The sequence below is a fragment of the Rhinopithecus bieti genome, unplaced genomic scaffold, assembly GCF_001698545.2.
Source record: "Rhinopithecus bieti isolate Rb0 unplaced genomic scaffold, ASM169854v2 scaffold_7681, whole genome shotgun sequence".
NCBI classification, from domain to species: Eukaryota; Metazoa; Chordata; class Mammalia; order Primates; family Cercopithecidae; genus Rhinopithecus; species Rhinopithecus bieti.
This window is the reverse complement of record NW_016806571.1, coordinates 4,253,224-4,271,367: the sequence shown is the minus strand read 5'-3', so window position 1 is coordinate 4,271,367 and position 18,144 is coordinate 4,253,224. Positions and strand designations below refer to the sequence as shown.

General features: G+C 46.8%; 1 protein-coding gene across 1 annotated transcript in view; it reads left to right on the top strand.

The window, feature by feature from the left end:
• OTOF (otoferlin) overlaps positions 1-18,144 on the top strand; it is a 102,656-nt gene that overhangs the window by 8,220 nt on the left and 76,292 nt on the right. Inside the window, exon 2 of the mRNA XM_017877044.1 lies at positions 12,653-12,711. Coding sequence (XP_017732533.1) covers positions 12,653-12,711 — 59 coding nt within the window. The remainder of the gene's footprint in view (positions 1-12,652; positions 12,712-18,144) is intronic.

Genomic DNA, 18,144 nt, shown 5'->3' with positions numbered 1-18,144 from the left:
GGCATAGAAGTGGGAGCAAGGAGCACCGCCTGTGGGTGCAGGAGCAGTGATCAGTTAGCAACAGGGGCCCCCATGCAGCCTGCCATCCAGACAGCACCAGGCAGTGATCCATTTCTCTTGGTGACAGCCCTAGAAAAGGCTCCAGAGACATGGACCATCACGTGATCATTTTTACCCTAGACCACTTGACCGCTTTCTGTCTGAACTCATCCACCTGCTAGATGCTGCCTCAACAGTCCTCGTTTCTATTTTATTTTCTTTTATTTCAAAGCAGAAGGGCTAATCTGCTGAGGTGGAGATCAGTTTTCACCCACTGGCTTTTTTTTTTTCAGCCAAAGTTTAAGAAAAAGTCAGGAAGGACTGCAGTTTCAACAATATTTTTACCCTATCGGAGTAAAAGAATCACCCTCCCATTACAACTCATTGTATTCCCAGTGCCTGATGCAGAAAGGGTACTCTACACACTTGTGGATCACTGGGACCACAAGCTCCTCTGTCACAGTAACAGGGGAATCTTGGACCCAGCAGTTGCTCACTGTGTGGGTGGCACTGTCCAAGGTTCAAAGACAAATACCACAGGCCCTTCCTGCCTCAGTGCCAGGGTCTGAAAAATGGGAACCAGTGCTCTCAGTCAGTTGCAGGGCAAAGTCAGAATCTGAGTGAGGACCTGGAAGAAGGGTTTGAGCTGAGCCAGAGAGATGGGATTTATCATCCCTGCTCGCCCCCTGCCTCTCAGATGAATCCCTGACCCAAGCCTAAGTTTCCATAATGTAAACCTGGATGCTAGCAGGGTGGGTTAAGGGGAAATACATGAGTGGAGGTAGAAATGATATTTGAGCACAATTGTGTAAAATGAAAGGTTAGAGTTCCATGGGGCCTCCATTTAGCAGGGAAATGGGGAAAATGGAAGGGGTAACCTCCAGTGTGAGGCCCAGGGACTCTGCAGTACCCAAGTCTGGCTCTGTGAGTCACTGGTGATTTTCAGAGAGTACACTATGTAAGAAACGTGAGGAATAGCTGCTTTCTTGGACAACTCTTTGAATTGAATTTCTTTCTGTTACCCTGCCATCAACTGTCATTATAAAATTGAAGATGTGTTTCTCATGGGGAAAAAAAAGTGTTATTACAAGAGATAATCACAAACAACTAGACAGGAAAATCACACCACCGTCAACCACCTTGATGTAACTGGCATTTCTAGAACATTACACACCCAAAACTGAAAAATATACGTTCTTCTTAAATGCACCTAGAACACTCACCAAGACAGACCATATGCTGGGCAATTAGACAAGTCTCAATACATTTCAAAAGACTGAAATCTTACAGAGTGTGTTCTCTGACCATAGTGAAATTCAACTAAAAATCAATAAGAAGAAAATATCTTTGAAAGTTCCAAATATTTGGAAATTAATACCCTTCTTAACCTATGGTCAAAGAAGGAAAGAAAAGAGAAATTATCAAACATTTTAAACTGAATTATAATGAAAATACAACACATTAACATTTATCATTTTAAGTACTTATAGCAGAAAAGAAGAAAAGTGTGAAATTGTAATCTAGGTTTCTGCTTTAAAAAGGTACCAAAAGAAAAGCAAATTAAACCCAAACCTTGAAAACATTATGTTAAATGAAAGAAGCCAGACACAAAAGATCACATTGTATAATCTCATTTACAGTCAGGCATCGCTTAATGATAAGAGTACGTTCTGCGCAATGCATCATTAAGTGATTCTGTCCTTGTGTGAATGTCATAGAGTGTACTTACACACACCTAGACGGTCTAGCCAACTACACACCTAGGCTATATGGTATGACCTACTGCTCCCAGGCCACAAATGTGTACAGAATGTAACTGTATTCAATGCTGTAGGCAATTATAGTACAATGATAAGTATTTGTGTATCTAACTAAACACAGAAAAGGTACAGTAAATACAATATTATAATCTTATGGGACCACTGTTGTATATGCAAGTGGTCGTTTGACCGAAACGGTGTTATGTGGTGCAAGAATGTATATGAAATGCTCAGAACAGGCAAATCCATACAGACAGAGAGGAGATTCGTGGTTGTCAAGGGCTGCGGGGAGGGAGAATGGGGAGTGACTGCTCACAGGTGTGGAGTCTCCTTCCAGGGTGATGAAAATATTCTGGAATTAGGTAGTGGGAATGGGTGCATAACCTTGGGAATATACTAAAAACTACTGAACTGTACCCTTTAGAAGGATGAATGTTATGGAATGTGAATTATATTTCAATAAATAAAAATCAAACACCCCCCCGCCAAATTAAACCCAAGGGGAGTATAAAAGGAAGGAAATAGGAAATAGACAACAGAGAAATTTAACAAAGCCAAAAGTTGGTTCTTTGAAAAAAATTAATAAAATAGATAAACCCTAGGAAGGCTTATCAAAAGTAAAAGAGCAAGAAAACACAAAGTACCAATTTCAGGAATAAAAGAGGGAGTATCATCACATTAAAAGGAAAATAAGGGAATATTACAAATAACTTATCTCCATAAATTCTACAACTCAGATGAAATGAATAAATCCTTTGAAAAACAACCTACCAAAACTGACATAAAAAGAAATGGAAAATCTGAAGAGCCTCCATACCTATTAAAGAAATTGAGTTTCTAATAACAATGGTGATGATGACAATAACCTTCCTGCCACAAAGAAAACTTCAGATCTAGATGATTTCACTGTCGTATTGTAGAAAACATTTTTTTTTTTCTTTTTTTAAGACTGATTCTCACACTGTCACCCAGGCTGGAGCGCAGTGGCGCAACCTCAGCTCACTGCAACCTCTGTCTTCCCAGTTCAAGCGATTCTCCTGCCTCAGCCTCCCGAGTAGAGTAGCTGGGACTACAGGCACGTGCCACCATGCCCGGCTAATTTTTGTATTTTTAGTAGAGGCAGAGTTTCACCATGTTGGCCAGGCTAATCTCGAACTCCTGACCTCAAGTGATATGCCCACCTCAGCCTCCCAAAGTGCTGGGATTACAGGCGTGAGCCACCACACCTGGCCTGTAGAAAACATTTAAGGGGAAACGTAATAACAATCTTACACAAACTCTTTCAGAAAATAGAGAAGGAAGAGCACATCTCAATTCATTTTATATTATCAACATCTGACAAAGACCTTACACAAAAAGAAAATTACAGCCCAATATATCTCATGAATACAGATGTAAAAATCCTTAACAAAATATTAGCCAACTGAATAGCAATATATGAAAAGGATAACACATCATGACAAGTGAGTATTATCCCAGGAATGCAAGGTTAATTTAAAATTAGAAAATCAAAATATTTTACCATATTAACACAGTAAAGGAAAAAATTCATGATTATATCAATAGATGCAGAAAATGCATTTGACAAAATTAAACACTCATTCATGGTAATAACTATCAGCAAACTACCAATAAAAAGAGCTTCCTCAATCTGATAAAAAAAATCCAGCTAACATTATACTTAATTCAGAAATATTGAACATTAAGATCATGAGTCAGGCAAAGTTTTCTACTCTCACCACTTCTATTCAACACTGTACTAGAATTCTAGCCAGCACAAGGCGGCAAGGAAAAAAACAACTCCTACAGGTTGGAAAGGAAGAAGTAAAGCTTTCTTTATTCACAGAAAACCTAATTGGTTATGTAGAAAATCCTAAGGAATCTATTAAAAAGCTACTATAATTAATGAGTGAATTTAGCAAGTTTTTAGGATATATGATTAATACACAAGAAAATAAATTTTACCAAAGACGGGAAAGACTTCCACCCTAAAAACAAAACAGAACAAAATGCTGAGAGAAATTAAAAAAAAACAAAAACAAAAAACCAAATGTGTAGAAAATAGATTATGTTTATGGGCTGAAGATTCAGAATTGCTAAGACGACAATTCTCCACAAAATGACCTATAAGCTGAACACAATCCTGATAAAAATCACAACAGACTGTTTTGTAGAAATTGAAAACTTTTTAAAATTTATGTGGACATACAAATGATACAGAATAGCTAAAGCAACCTTGAAAATGGAGAATAGAATTGCAGTGTTCACACCACAGCTGACCCCTGAACAACATGGATTTGAACTGCGAGGGTCCACTTATATGTGGATATTCTTCTTGCCTCCACCACCCCTGAGACAGCAAGACCAACCCCTCCTCTTCCTCAGCCTACACAACATGAAGATCATGAGGATGAAGACCTTTATGATGATCCATTTCCACCTAAAGAATAGTAAATATATTTTCTCTCTCTCATTTTTTTTTTCTTTTGTTGTTTGTTTTTTTGTTTTTCAGATAGGGTTTTACTCTGGTTGCCCAGGCTGGAGTACAATGGCTTGATCTCAGCTCACTGCAACCTCTGCCTCCTATGTTCAAACGATTCTCCTTCCTCAGCCTCCCAAGTAGCTGGGATTACAAGCAAGCACCACCACACCCAGCTAATTTTTGTATTCTTAGTAGAGACAAGGTTTTACCATGTTGGTCAGGCTGGTCTCGAACTCCTGACTTCAAGTGATCCACCCACCTCGGCCTCCTAAAGTGCTGAGATTACAGGCATGAGCCCCTGCGCCCAGCCATATTTTCTCTTCCTTTTTTTTATATCATTATCTTTTTTATAACATTTTCTTTTCTCTATCTTACTTTATTGTAAAATACAGTACATAATACACATAAAAATATGTGTTAATTGGCTGTTTATGTTATCATTAAGGCTTCTGGTTAACAGTAGGCTGTTAGTAGCTAAGTTTGGGGGAGTCAAAAGTTATACACAGCTTTTCAACTATATGAGGGGCTGGTACCTCTAATCCCTATGTTGTTCAAGGGTCAACTATATTTAATTATAAGCCTAACTATGAAGTTATAGGAATCAAGAAAGTGTGACATTGGTCTAAGAATAGACACTTAGACCAATGGAGCAGAACACAGTGTCCAGAAATAAACTCTATACATATAAAATCAACTGATTTTCAACCAAAGTGTTGGATATCTAGAACTAGATATCTATATGGAGAAAAAATGAACTTCAAACTCCTATCTCATACCACCCACAAAAATTAATTTAAGATGGATTATAGAATTAAACATTTAAAACTATAAGCTTCTAGAAGAAATATAGAACATCTTTGTTATATTTTAGGTTAAACAAAGGTTTCTTAAAGAAAATTAAAAAACACTAAACATAAGAAATAAATTTCACTAAAACTTGCATTTCTTAAAATTGGAAACTCTTTGGCTAGTCATAGAGTAAAAAAAAATTGAAAACTCCTCTTCATTAAAAAATTACATTTAAGAAGGCATGAGAAGGCAAGTCACACACAGGAAGAAAATATTCACATTTATCTGACAAAGGACTTGTAGCCAGAACATATAAAGAACCCCTATAAGTCAATAATAATGAGACAAACGATGAAATTTTTTATATAGGCAAAAAAAAGACTTGAACAGACACTCCATAGAATAAGATAACCATATGGCCAATAAATATGTAAAAATGTGATCAACATCCTAAGTCATTAGAGAAATGAAGATTAAAATTACGAAGAGATACTACTTCACATGCTCTAAAATAACTAAAATGTAAAAGTCTGACAGTATTCAAATGTTGATGAGGATGTGGAATAACTGGAACTTTTTTACATTGCTGATAAGAGTGTGAGATGATACAGCAGTCCCTTTGGAAAACTATTTGGCAATTTCTTTTCTTTTCTTTCTTTTTTTTTTTTAGACGGCGTCTCGCTCTGTCACCCAGGCTGGAGTGCGGTGGCGCCATCTCGGCTCACTGCAACCTCCACCTCCCACATTCAAGCGATTCTCCTGCTTCAGCCTTCCGAGTAGCTACGACTACAGGAGCGCGCCACCGTGGCTGGCTAAAATTTTTTTGTATTTTTAGTAGAGACGGGGTTTCACCGTATTAGCTATGATGGTCTCCATCTCCTGACCTTGTGATCCGCCCGCCTCGGCCTCCCATGGCGTGAGCCACCGCGCCCAGCCGGCGATTTCTTATAAAGCTAAGGGTACCTATCCTGTGACATAACCATTCTGTTCTTAGGAATTTCCTCAAGAGAAATAAAATTATATTTCCACAAAAGGACTCACATGAATGTTTAAATGCATTTATTGAAACTCATTGAATTTTACACTTAAGATCCATGAATGTAAGTTTCACCTAGTTTTAAAAACAGAAGAGATAATCACACCTAAAATACCTAAAACTTGAAAAATATTATATAAGATGAGGAAAAAAAGTTATTTCTGATTACATGCTACTAAAATAAGCTACAAATGTGATTCGTAATAGAAAAGGTCATTTTTATATTTAGCACATAACTTAAAGGTCTAAAGGAGAAGCGAGCTGGGCGCACAGGCTCAGGCCTATAATCCCAGCACTTTGGGAGGCCAAGGCGGGAGGATCACTTAAAGTCAGGAATTCGAGACCCACGTGGCCACAGGGTAAAACCCTGTCTCTACTAAAAATACAAAAAAAGTTAGCCAGGCATGGTGGTGCACTCATGTAATTCCAGCTACTTGGGAGGCTGAGGCGGGAGAATGGCTTGAACCGAGAAGGTGGAGGTTGCAGTGAGCGGAGATCATGACATTGCACTCCAGCCTGGTTGACGGAGCAAGTCTCCATCTCAATAAATAAATAAATAAATAAATAAATAAATAAATAAATAAATGGAGAAACAAGACTATTTAGTAGACTGAGAATAGCTATTTCTTATTGAGGGACAAACTGCACCAGATGCTATTGTAAGCATTATTATTTCCTTCATTTTAGGGGTGAGGAAACCAGGGCAAAGAGAAGTTAATTAGCTTCATCCAGGGTACGCTAACTAGGAAGAGGTAGCTAGGATTTGAACTCAGGGACTCTGGTCCAAGAGCCTTAACCTGTATCCTATACTCCCTCGTGCTTGTAAGGGACTTGATGCTTTACTTAGACTTTCCCACAACAGTTTCTTGTCATCCTCGCGATGGTCCCAAGACATAGGCTGGTCCGGGATAATGACCCCCAGCTTACAACTTGTGACTCTGAGACCCCAAGGGGTTGGAAGGCCAGCTCCCAGGCCCCCAGCCCATGGGCCGTTGTGCCAGGCTGCACACCTGAGTGGGCCTGGCTCTTTTTCCTGCACACAGGGGTGCCTGGGCCCTGCTTCCTGGTGCTCCATGGGAGTATCTGGCCTTCAAAAGAAACAGATTGATCTGAAGTGGGGAGAGAAAAAATACAGCAGGACCACCACTCAGAGAGCTGCTGTAAAGGAAGAGCGGGAGAGGAGACGCCAGGACATGGGAGCATCGCGGGAGGGAATGGGACTGTTTGCTGAGCTCTGTACAGCCCAGCCCAGGCAGTGTATACAACAAGGCTTTGATGATTTTAAAAAGCGCGAGGAAATAGCAGCGCCAGGTTTGAGTCACCAGCAGAGTTTTACTGTTTCTCAGTTCATACAGGGACAACAGCAATGGCAGGCACTGCTGGGAGACAGGCCAGTGGGCTGGGCCCTGGCAAAATCATGATGTCCTTGAAAACAGTCTCAGGACCTTCTCCTTCCCCTTCAGATGGCCCACCACCTCACCCTCTGCCCTTTTGGGACCCTAGCCCCTCTCCAGTCTTGCTTCCACAGGCTGCTCCCTGAGGGCAGACCATTTTTGCTTTTCCCTTTGCCATTGGGACTCCCCTGTCCTGTGTCCAGCTCCTTGGGGGCTCCATTCTCTGCTCCATGCTTTCAAACATTTCCTTACACTGCTCTCTGTGCCTGGATTTCCCTCCTTCTCCTTGCTCCCCAGTCTGTCTGAATATCCAGATTTCTTCTGGTCTTCCAGTGTCAATGCCTGTGCCTCTGCAATGCCTCCTTAATCCGTTACATGGAGAGTCATTGCTCCTTTTTCTGGGTTTTCACTTTATTTACACTTTTTGCATGCCAATGACAAAATTCTGCCTTATATCATAAGCAGAATTTTCCATGTCTGACATAGCTCCCTCTGGATTGTAATACTCTCTTAAAGGCATCGTTCAGATTCGAATGGTCTTTGTACAACACCCCTCTGTGAAGGCCAAATGGCATACAAGCCAGGAGCAAGAAAGCCCTGGTTGCCTGTGGAAATGAATGAACACGCATGGGCTGGCAGCCATGTCCCTGCACACCTGCCTTTTCTCAGAGGCGTGGCCCTAGCAGGGTAAGCTGTCTGGAAGAGGGAGCTATTTTGTGCAGATGGAACATTTTGTCCCCTTAAATCACTTCCCATGAAAGGCCAGCATGCCATCCTGCTTCTGAAACAAGCACTGAGCTCGTCTCCATTTAGGAGAAGAGCTGCCGTGTGGATATTTTTAAGTGGTGAATGGAGAAATGGGTATATCTGATACCATGGTGCTTGTTACACTTTGAGCACAGACTCTGCTATTCATACTCCATCTATTGACTCAGGGAGGAGTTTATTTCAAACCAAACAGCTCAGCTATCCCAGAAGCAGCTGCCTCAGAAGGAAGGAGGATGCTGTCCTATTTTCCCCATCTAACCTCCTTCTCACTCGATCCACAACAGCCTTTCCATGTAAGGAAGAGGCTATTTTCTTTCAAGCTTTATTCTCCATCTTCCCTGTGGCAAGAAAGGTGATTGGATATTGGGATTTTTAATGGTTTTGTCTGAAAGCCATTTAAAATGAAGATGGAATGTCAACAAGACTGACGTTGAACGGAGTAGATGTTAAGTGGAAATGAACTTGAAACAAGAGATGGAGTTAGTCATTCCCCTGATCACTTGGAACAGATGATGGAGGTCCCCTGGCTCTGCTCCAGTGAACAGAACAGAACCACTTGAATACTGCCAGCCACTGTTTGTACATACCCTCCTGAAATGGCTCATCCAAAATGCTGAAGGACATTTTGTTTTCTTAATAATTTGGCCTTTCCATTGTTTCTATATGATTGATGTGTTTCAGCAAACCTTTTTAAAAAAAGAATAGCTAGAGGTAAATTTAGCTCATCCTGTTTGAAAATATTCACCATCTCTAAATCTCCAGGGCCTAAATCAATGAGGTTTTAGCACATTTCAACACAGAGCCCTGATGTATAAATTCTGCAGTGGCTAATTTCACGTATTTTACTTCCTCTCTAACAAAGCTATGGACAAATGCACAAGCAGGGGAGGGTTTGAGCCTTGGTGCTCCCTGTAGATGTGAATCTGACACCATCTTGGAGCAGGGCCCCTCCCCACCCTCTCCCAATCCTCTGCTGGGTTGCTCCTGTTTTTCACTCCAAGAGACCCTGGAGGACAGCTATATCTGAGGCTCATTAAAATCTTCTAGGATGAAAAGGTCTTTGATTATTCAGAGCAGCAGGTCTTTAGGGGAAGGCCCTATACAAAACACGCTCACCTGATTCTCAATTTATATTGTGTGTTACCTGTGGGGAAAATTAAAAACTCAAACCTCAGGCACTTTCCGTCTCCTCCCTTGGTTGCCCGGGGGCTTGCTGTTGAGATATTTCTTGTTGATTGCTTTGTTTTTTGTGTCCCTGGCTAGTGCTAAAGATTATTTCTTTCCCATCTTGTTTACTTCACATCTCTTTTCTGTATAGATAGCCTCTGCTTTATGGCATGGCTTTTTCCTCCTTATCTCAGATGCAGCCAGCCCTTCCCCACTTGCCCCCACCCCAAAACACACACACACACGAACACACACCCTTTCAGAGTGTATCCACACTCCCCGTTTCAGTGGATCTGACATCAACGACTCCTCCGCCCCAGCCCTCCTTGTCAGAGGAGAGCTCTGCATTGAACTAGGACTAGCTCCTGGGTCATAAAAGCTGCTAGGACCCTGGAGAGCTCTTACTAAACAGATAAGGCCACCAACGCCAGAGGAGAGAGGTCAATTCCTGGAGGGAACAAGCCTGCTTTGCTGAGCCGCGTTCCTTGCCCAGCCCCTAGACCCATCACAGGGAAGGTTCAGAGGACCTCTGACCACTCCAGTACCTCCTTGTCCTGGCGCCACTCTAGCCTGGTCTCCCAGGTTTTCTGTAGGGAGAGGAGCACAGTCCACTCCCTTTATGCCATGGTCTCCAACAGTGACAACCCAAACTAACCCCCAAATAGGAATGGCTTCAACTCAGAGAGAGCCCTTCAATGAAATGGTTTATACAGGTGGAGATTTAAAGGTATTTGTCTTTCGGCTGGGTGCAGTGACCCACACCTATAATCCCAGCACTTTGGGAGGCCGAGGTGGGCGATCACTTGAGGCCAGGAGTTCGAGACCAGCCTGATCAACATGGCGAAACCCCATCTCTACTAAAAGTAAAAAAATTAGCTAGGCACGGTGGCACATGCCTGTAATCCCAGCTACTCGGGAGGCTGAGGCACGAGAATCACTTGAACCCGGGAGGCAGAGGTTGCATTGAGCCGAGATTGCACCACCGCATTCCAGCCTGGGTGAGAGAGTGAGACTCCATCTCAAGACAAACAAACAAAAAAAGGCATTTACCTTTCAATTACTAAAAGCAAGCATGGTTCCTGGAAAAAAATTCAAATTCACATTTATTTATTTATTTATTTATTTATTTATTTGTCTTTCAGCCAGGTGTGGTGGCTCGCATCAAAGCATGCTGCTTTCCATACCTTCTCACTCTCGCTCCCCAGGGATAACCACTTCCTTTCTTTTTTATTTTATTTATTTATTTATTTTTGAGACGGAGTTTTGCTCTTGTTGCCTAGGCTGGAGTGTAACAGCGTGATCTCGGCTCACAGCAACCTCCACCTCCTGGGTTCGAGCGATTGTCCCGTCTCAGCCTCCCAAGTAGCTGGGATTACAGATGCCCATCACCACACCCAGCTATTTTTGTATTTTAGTGAGACGGGGTTTCTCCATGTTGGTCAGGCTGGTCTCGAACTCCCGACCTCAGGTGATCTGCCCGCCTCGGCCTCCCAAAGTGCTGGAATTACAGGTGTGAGCCACTGCGCCCGGAGGGGGTAACCACTTTCAATGGTTTGAGATGTTTGTCTCTTCATAGAAGAAGTATATACATATAATTTGGGTGTTGGTATTTTTTTTTTTATTAACGGAGTTCTAATATACATGCTGTCTTTTTTCCCTTACTATGGAATTGACAGAGGATAAGAAATTAATTCTAAGCAACAAATTTTTCTTTAACTCATCCTATCTCTAGGTTTCTCCTCACAGAAATTACAGTCCCTTCTCTTGTGGTTCCATCCCACCCCTAAAACAGTATTTATCCTCCCTTCTCTGTACCATTACTGTTTCTTGTGCAAAATTGTACCTTGGAGTATGTACTGAATGGTGTTGCACTAGAGGCCTGGTGCGGCAACCCATGCCTGTAATCCCAGCACTTTGGCAGACCAAGGCGGGTGGGTCATTTGAGGTCAAGAGTTCCAGACGGGCCTGGCCAACATGGTGAAACCCTGTCTCTACTAAAAATACAAAAATTAGCTGGGCATGGTGGTGGGCGCCTGTAATCCCAGCTACTCGGGAGGCTGAGGCAGGAGAATCACTTGAACCCAGGAGGCAGAGGTTGCAGTCAGCCGAGATCTTGCCACTACACTCCAGCCTGGGGACAGCGGGAGACTCCCTCTCAAAAAAAAAAAAAAAAAAAAAGGTGTTTCCCTTGCACTGGTGCCCTGTTGCTTGGCTCCTGGCCTCCCTTCTAGACCATCAGCTCCCTGTGGGTGGGAGCTTGTGCCTTTGTCATTGGTCCATCCTCTATCCCGAGGGCCCGGGACATGGCCTGGAACATCAGAGACTCCAGCGGCTACTTCTCAAAGTGAACTGAATTAGCTGGTGTTTCCCACACATTGGAGCCCCTTCAACCTGCCCTCGATTCTCTTCTGACTTATTTCTCCCCACATCTTGGGCCAGTTCCAACTGGACTAGCAAAGAGGGCAGCTTTCCCTCTGTCCTCCCAGCATGCCCTACTGGGTGGCATACGGATGGGGAAGCCTGGGACAATGGGTGTCCATCTCATACACTCTCTACTTCCCGTGCCAGTGGGGAAAGTAGGGGCAGGAATAAAGCCCAGGAGGAAACTGCCAGAGACCGTCTTCTCTGCTAAGGCTGACAGGAAGATGGACAAGCATGACAGTGGTGGAAGGGGAAGGCCCTTGTCCCACAGGGAATGGCTGTCTGGGATCTGACTTGTTGTTGGGGACCTGGTTTGGGCAGGAGCTCCTGGGGTGGCTGCAGAAGGAAGCTGGGCTTCACAGACCCCCGTCCGCAGGCAGGGGCTACACCCTCTGTACCAGGTTTCTACTCAGGGCAGCAGGGCCCGGAGTCACCACCAGAGCTGGGGAGGCTGCAGAGGAGGCTGAGAGATCCACGGGGGAAGAGCGTGATGGAGAATAGCGCCTGGGGTCCGCTTCCACGGCCACTCTGACCAGCCTGGGCCTTCTGTGCCTTAGGATTCCTGTTCCTAACATGGAACTCATGGCCTTTGACCGGCTTCCCTTACGGGACTGCTGAGAGAGTCAGAGAAGAGGCTGCATGGGGACTGGCCTGGCAGAGCTGTGCAAGCCAGGAGATCCCATGTTGCATGACAAGTCAAATGCTGTCAGGACGACTTCCAGGATGAGGAGGTCTGACCCCACGCTGGTCGTCTGGACAGGTCTGACCCTAGAATTTATTTCCTCTTTCCCCGCAGGGCAATCCTTCTACTCCCGGGTCCTGGAGAACTGTGAGGATGTGGCTGACTTTGACGAGGTAGGAGGCCCAAGACCGCCCCCTCCCTCAGCCCTGAGCCCAGAGGGGAGCAAGCACCCTTCACTGCCTCTTGTGGGCACACACTGGCCCCAAATCCCAGGCGCCGGCCTGCTCTGAGCCGCTCACCTCTCAGCTGCTTCCTGAAGGAGGTGGTGAGGAGGGTGTGCAGGAACCCCCTTCCCTGTGTTCCCCCCAGAAACCTCCGCACAGGCGAGTCCCATGTGCAAATGACATGGGGAACAGCAGCCTGGCCCACCTTGACAGCCCTGCCAGGTCTGGGCCTGTTATTCCCTGTGGAGAAAGAGCCCACAGGTGCTGTAGACCTGAATGTGAGCCACCAGCTGAGGGCCCAAGGAGGCAGGCGAGTGTTGGGGACGTCACAAAGGCCAGTCTGTGTCAGTCCTCAAGGGTTGAAGAGCAGGGCGGCCCCAGGCACTGAGGTGGGAGCCCCGGTCACCAGGGAAACATTGTCAAGCACCCCACCTGAGTCAGGGCGCCATCTCCAGACCTTGAGGGGAAACATGGGGAACAGAAGACAGTCTGGATTCTCAGCAACAACTCTGGGGGTGCCATGAGAAAAGACGTGAGCTGCTGGTCTACTGACAACGATTTTTCTCAATCCTCACTCCAGCTGGGCTGTTGTCACAATTTTATCAGCAAAGGAGTAGGCGACACCATCCCACGGGAGTGTCTGGGAGCGGTGAGAGGACTTACAATGCTTCCCTCTCCCTGCCCGTCCCCTCGGCACCTGGCCTGGCTGGGAGCCCCATCCTTACACACACACACGCCAGTTCAAGCAGCCTGCGGCCTCCTTGGCCTCCTCACATTCTTTCATCTATTTGTTTGCTGCTTCCAGAATCTATATTCCCCTCTGGCTGCTGTAGTTTCTCCAGGGTTGACTTTGGGGTGAGGACCAGCAGTCGTCCGTCACCATCTTGGCCAAACTGGAAGCTCCATAGTGATCCTCAAATAGTGTACCCCCTCTCGCCTGGGCTTGGCTCTCCTGCTTGGCTCTGTGGGGGCTGGGAAGGGCCTCATGGCAGACTGTGCCTCTTGAGGTTGGCTGCTGGCATTCGGCTGAGCAGCCACCAGGCTGACACTTGGCACCAGTTGTCTCCCTCCCTCTGAAACCAGGCCACATGATGTGGCTGTGTCCATCGACCCAGAGCTGGAGACACAGGGAGCAAAGCCTCGCTCCTCACTCAGGCTCAGACACAGCCATCAACCATCGCGGCCCAGCACCACGCCCTCCCCAACCACTGTGGGGTGCAGTTGCCACTACCTCCCTGGTACATCCCCACTGCTACGCAGGACAGGTGAATTGCTCATTTAAAGTGAATCACTAGAGCTAGGGAAGTTTCTGTCCTTACCTTCTCCCCCTCCTGGTTGTACAATGACCTCAGTTTCTAAACCCGCCACCATCTTTGTCAAATGGGATTGGTGATGGGTGTGAAGGTCTCTGCAAAATGATTAACAAAATGAAGGGTTATGGTGAGAGTGGAACCATGGCTGCCCACTGAGACAGCAGTCATAGAGGCTTCAGGCTTGCCCCATTATACACCCGGTCTGCTCCCTCTACTCCCCATTTCCTCATTCAGGGCACTGGGCTGGCTCAGTGAAGATTCCAGCAGCCTGGCCCAGTTTCCCATAGTCCTACCTCCCTGGGCTTCTGCCCACTAATCCGCCAGGCACAGCATCTGACTCCCTCCTCCCAAGACTCCCAGGGGACATGTCAGCCTAGGCGTCCTGCCAGGGGGCAACCTGATGCCCCTTCCAAGGGCACTGCCACCCCTTTCCATGCCCAGCGCCCCAGACACCTGAGCCACAGGTATGCATGACATTCAAAGTTAATCACCGTGTCCTTCCTCTTCCCAACTCTACCCAACCCACCTCGGGGGAGAGTCTGTCTCTGCTGGGCCTGAACAAGAGGCCACATTCTGAGCATCTAATGAATGCCAGGCTGGGCTTGAGATACTGCAGAGGGAGGAACCTGGGCTCAACACCCCGTGATGATTTGTATGGGAGCTTAGGGATGGGGTAGCCAGAGTCAGTGTGGAGAGACTGGGGCGGGGCAGAAGCCAGGCAGTTATGGGAAGAAGCATGCGACTAGGGTCAGAGAACAGGGCACGTGTTGGGGAGAAGTGGCTCCGACCTGGGGAAAGTGCTGCCCGCCCACTGGGGAGACAGGCGAGTTTCTGGCTGTCACAATGAGGAACCTGCTGGCATTTAGTGAGGTGGGCAGCAAGGATGCAAAATGACTTGCAACACTCAGGCCATCCCACACTTCCCACCTGGGATCCCCGTGGGAAGATGGTGGCAGCCCTAGAAGCAGCACTGAGCTGCTTCCTGAGCCATGCCCCTTCCACTCAATCTCTGAAATAATCCACAGACGAAATCAGGCTCGGATGGTAACTAACCTTCCCCAGGTGACAGAGATGGAAGCGGCCAAGCCAGGGCTCTGAATTCTTGCATAGGTGAGACCTAAGCCCTCTCTGGATACAGTGATAGGGCCTGACTCCCACCACCCCTGCAAGGCCCGTGTTGAAGTCTCTCCACACCCCCTGCCGCCATTTCTCCCTGTGCGAAGTGGCTGCAGCCCTGGCCACCACTGGTCAGCAGTGCATATCCCACAAAGTAGGAAGGCCACCCTCCCATCCCCTGTTCAGGAAGGGCCCAGAGGCCTGGGTCAGCCCAATCCCAAAGATAGCCTGGAACCGTACCCTGGCTTTAACCTGTCTCCCTAGACCCAGTGAGTAAGCCGTAAGCTTCCCTGGCATCCCCCTGAAAGAACTTGCCAGATTTCCCAGAATATCCTGGGAAAGAGGCCCTTTCAAATCCCCCAAAAGCCTCTTGACTTTCCAGAAAGTCTCTTCTCTCCGCCTTACTCTGCCCAGGGCCTGCAGGAGCCAGCTTAGCGAGACTCGGTGGCCTGGGAGTCATGAGACCTGCATCATAGTCCTTGCTGAGGAACCTCTTTGGGCCTTGCATTCCCCTTCTGTAAGAGAGGGATATGCTCCCTGCTCTACCTGCCCCCACGGGACTGTCACAAGGCTAAAAAAAATGAAATGACAGACAAGAAAGCAAATGTCTCTCACAGCTCTACTAGGTAAGGGATTCCAAGCAAGGGAGGGGCCCCTCCTCTGCTCAGGCATGGGTGAGAGGGGCTGCAGCAGCTGGGCTTAGGAACCTGAGTGGGGAGGAGGAGGCCATGGAAGAAAGACAATGCTCTCTACAACAATGGGTGGAAACAGAGCCTGGACATGGTGTCTCCTTTCCCAGAGGCTGGAACCTGAGCTCCTACATTTAACCTACAACACTGGAAAAGCTATGGAGAGACAGAGAAGGACCCAGCCTTTGTGCCCTGGGGAAGCAGGAGTAGCCACCTTTAGCCAGTTTGCTTTGGCTCTACCACAGGCCCTGTGTGGACCAGGCCCCAGGGGAGAGGCCAGAGTAACAATAGTACTTGCAGCAATGATAAGAACTGCTGCTGTTTACTGAGCACTTAGTGTGTGGCAAGATGGGTTGAGAGCTTGACACAAGCATTAGACTCTCTAGAACTTGCTGGGTTGGTCGCTTCCTAGGTGATAAGGAGCCACACCAGGATTTAAACTCAAGTCTACCTGATTCCAGGACCTGTGGTCATTTGCAAAGTAGACAAGATTCAGCCCTGCCCTCAAGGGGCTCAGTCTGGTGGGCAGATGGACTCACTACAAACAAGGAGGGACCCTGGGCCTTCTGAGCCCAGAGGAGGAAGAGGTCACCAGCCTGGGGGATGACAGGGCAGGGGAGTTTGGCATTATCTTCCCCTTTCTGCTTGTCCCTGGAAGTCATGGGCTGTTACCTCCTGGAGACCAGAAACGCACCTGTCTTGCTCATCATTGGCCTGGCACCCAGCATGGAGCGCAGAAAATGTTGCCGAGTGAAAGAATGAACAAAACAGTGATATTCAGTAGGACTGGCACCTGTCACCACAGGCCTGTGCCCAGACCAAGTGGGCTCAGCAGGGCTAGTGGTACATCAAGCCCTTTGCTGTGGCCTGGATAGAAAGGAAGCAGTCAAGGCACAGACGAGATCACCTAAGGGGACTTTAGATCACCTTGATCTCTAAGGTTAGAGATCATCTAGTTTAACCCTCTTGTCTTGCACTTGAAGAAACAGGTCTTAGAGTGGGGAAGAGAATTGCCCAAGAAGACCAGCTGAGATCTGAGATCCTACATTTAACTTACAACTCTGAAGAAGCTGGGGAAAGAGATAGAGACAAAGACAGAAACAGAGAGAGAGACAGAGAGAGACCCAGCCTTTGTGTCCTGGGAAAGTGAAAAAGCCACACTAGGGAGACTGAGCCCAGGTCTTTAAGCTCACAAATCCGTCTCTTTCCCATTATACTCTAAAGCAGCAGTCCCCAACTTTCTGGCACCAGGGATCGGTTTCATGGAAGACAATTTTTCCATGGACTGGGATGGTGGTGGCCGGGGGTGATTTGGGGATGAAACTGTTCCTCTTCAGAACATCAGGCATTAGGTTCTTTTAGGGAGTACACAGCCTAGATCCCTGGCATGTGCAGTTCACAGTAGAGTTCACATTCCTATCAGAATCCAATGCTGTCCCTGATCTGACATTAGGTGGAGCTCAGGAGAGAATACTCGCTCACCCGCCGCTCACCTCTTGCTGTGCGGCTCCGTTCCTAACTGGCCATGGACTGGTACCGGTCCATGGCCTGGGGTTTGGGGACCCCTGCTCTAAAGCTTTATAGTGTATCTCAATATTTTCCCCCAAACCTACAACCCTGTCCCTTTAAGGATGCTACCTTGCTGATTTAGGATGCTACCTTGCTGATTTAGGATGCTTCCAGGCCCAGTCAGGGGCCAAGCTGGACATAATCCAGGTCATTCTCCAAAGTGCATCGGGGAAACCTTTTCTGCAGAGTCCTAGATCACTGGGGCTGATAGGATGCAGAACCTTGCGCCCTGGCCAGCACCAGCCAGGTCAGGGCTAAGCCTAGACCAGAAAACTGGGTGAGGATTCAGCACTCCCAGGGCTCCTGAGACCGCCCCCGCAACAGAGGCCCTCTTTCCCTCCCTGTCTGTACTACCTACCATCTTGCTTCTGTCAATAGTCTTATCCCAGGCTGCTATTCCGGGTCAGTGTCTGTCTCCAGAACTGTCCAGTACTATCCCCAGGACTGAGAAACAACCTGCATCCCTGCACTCTGCACAGCGTCATGCACAGAGCCTGGCACACAGCAAGTACTCAGCAAATGTTTGCCCCCAGCATGGGGCTTGCTGGCTCGTGACATCTTGAGTGACCATGTTTGGCTTAACCGCCCAGCAGTACCAGGCTTCAGGAGAGGGTTCAGTGTAGTGGAGCCCTAAGGACAGAACTCCAGACTAAGCATCCTGAGACTTGAATTTGAATCTTGCCTCTGCCACCAAG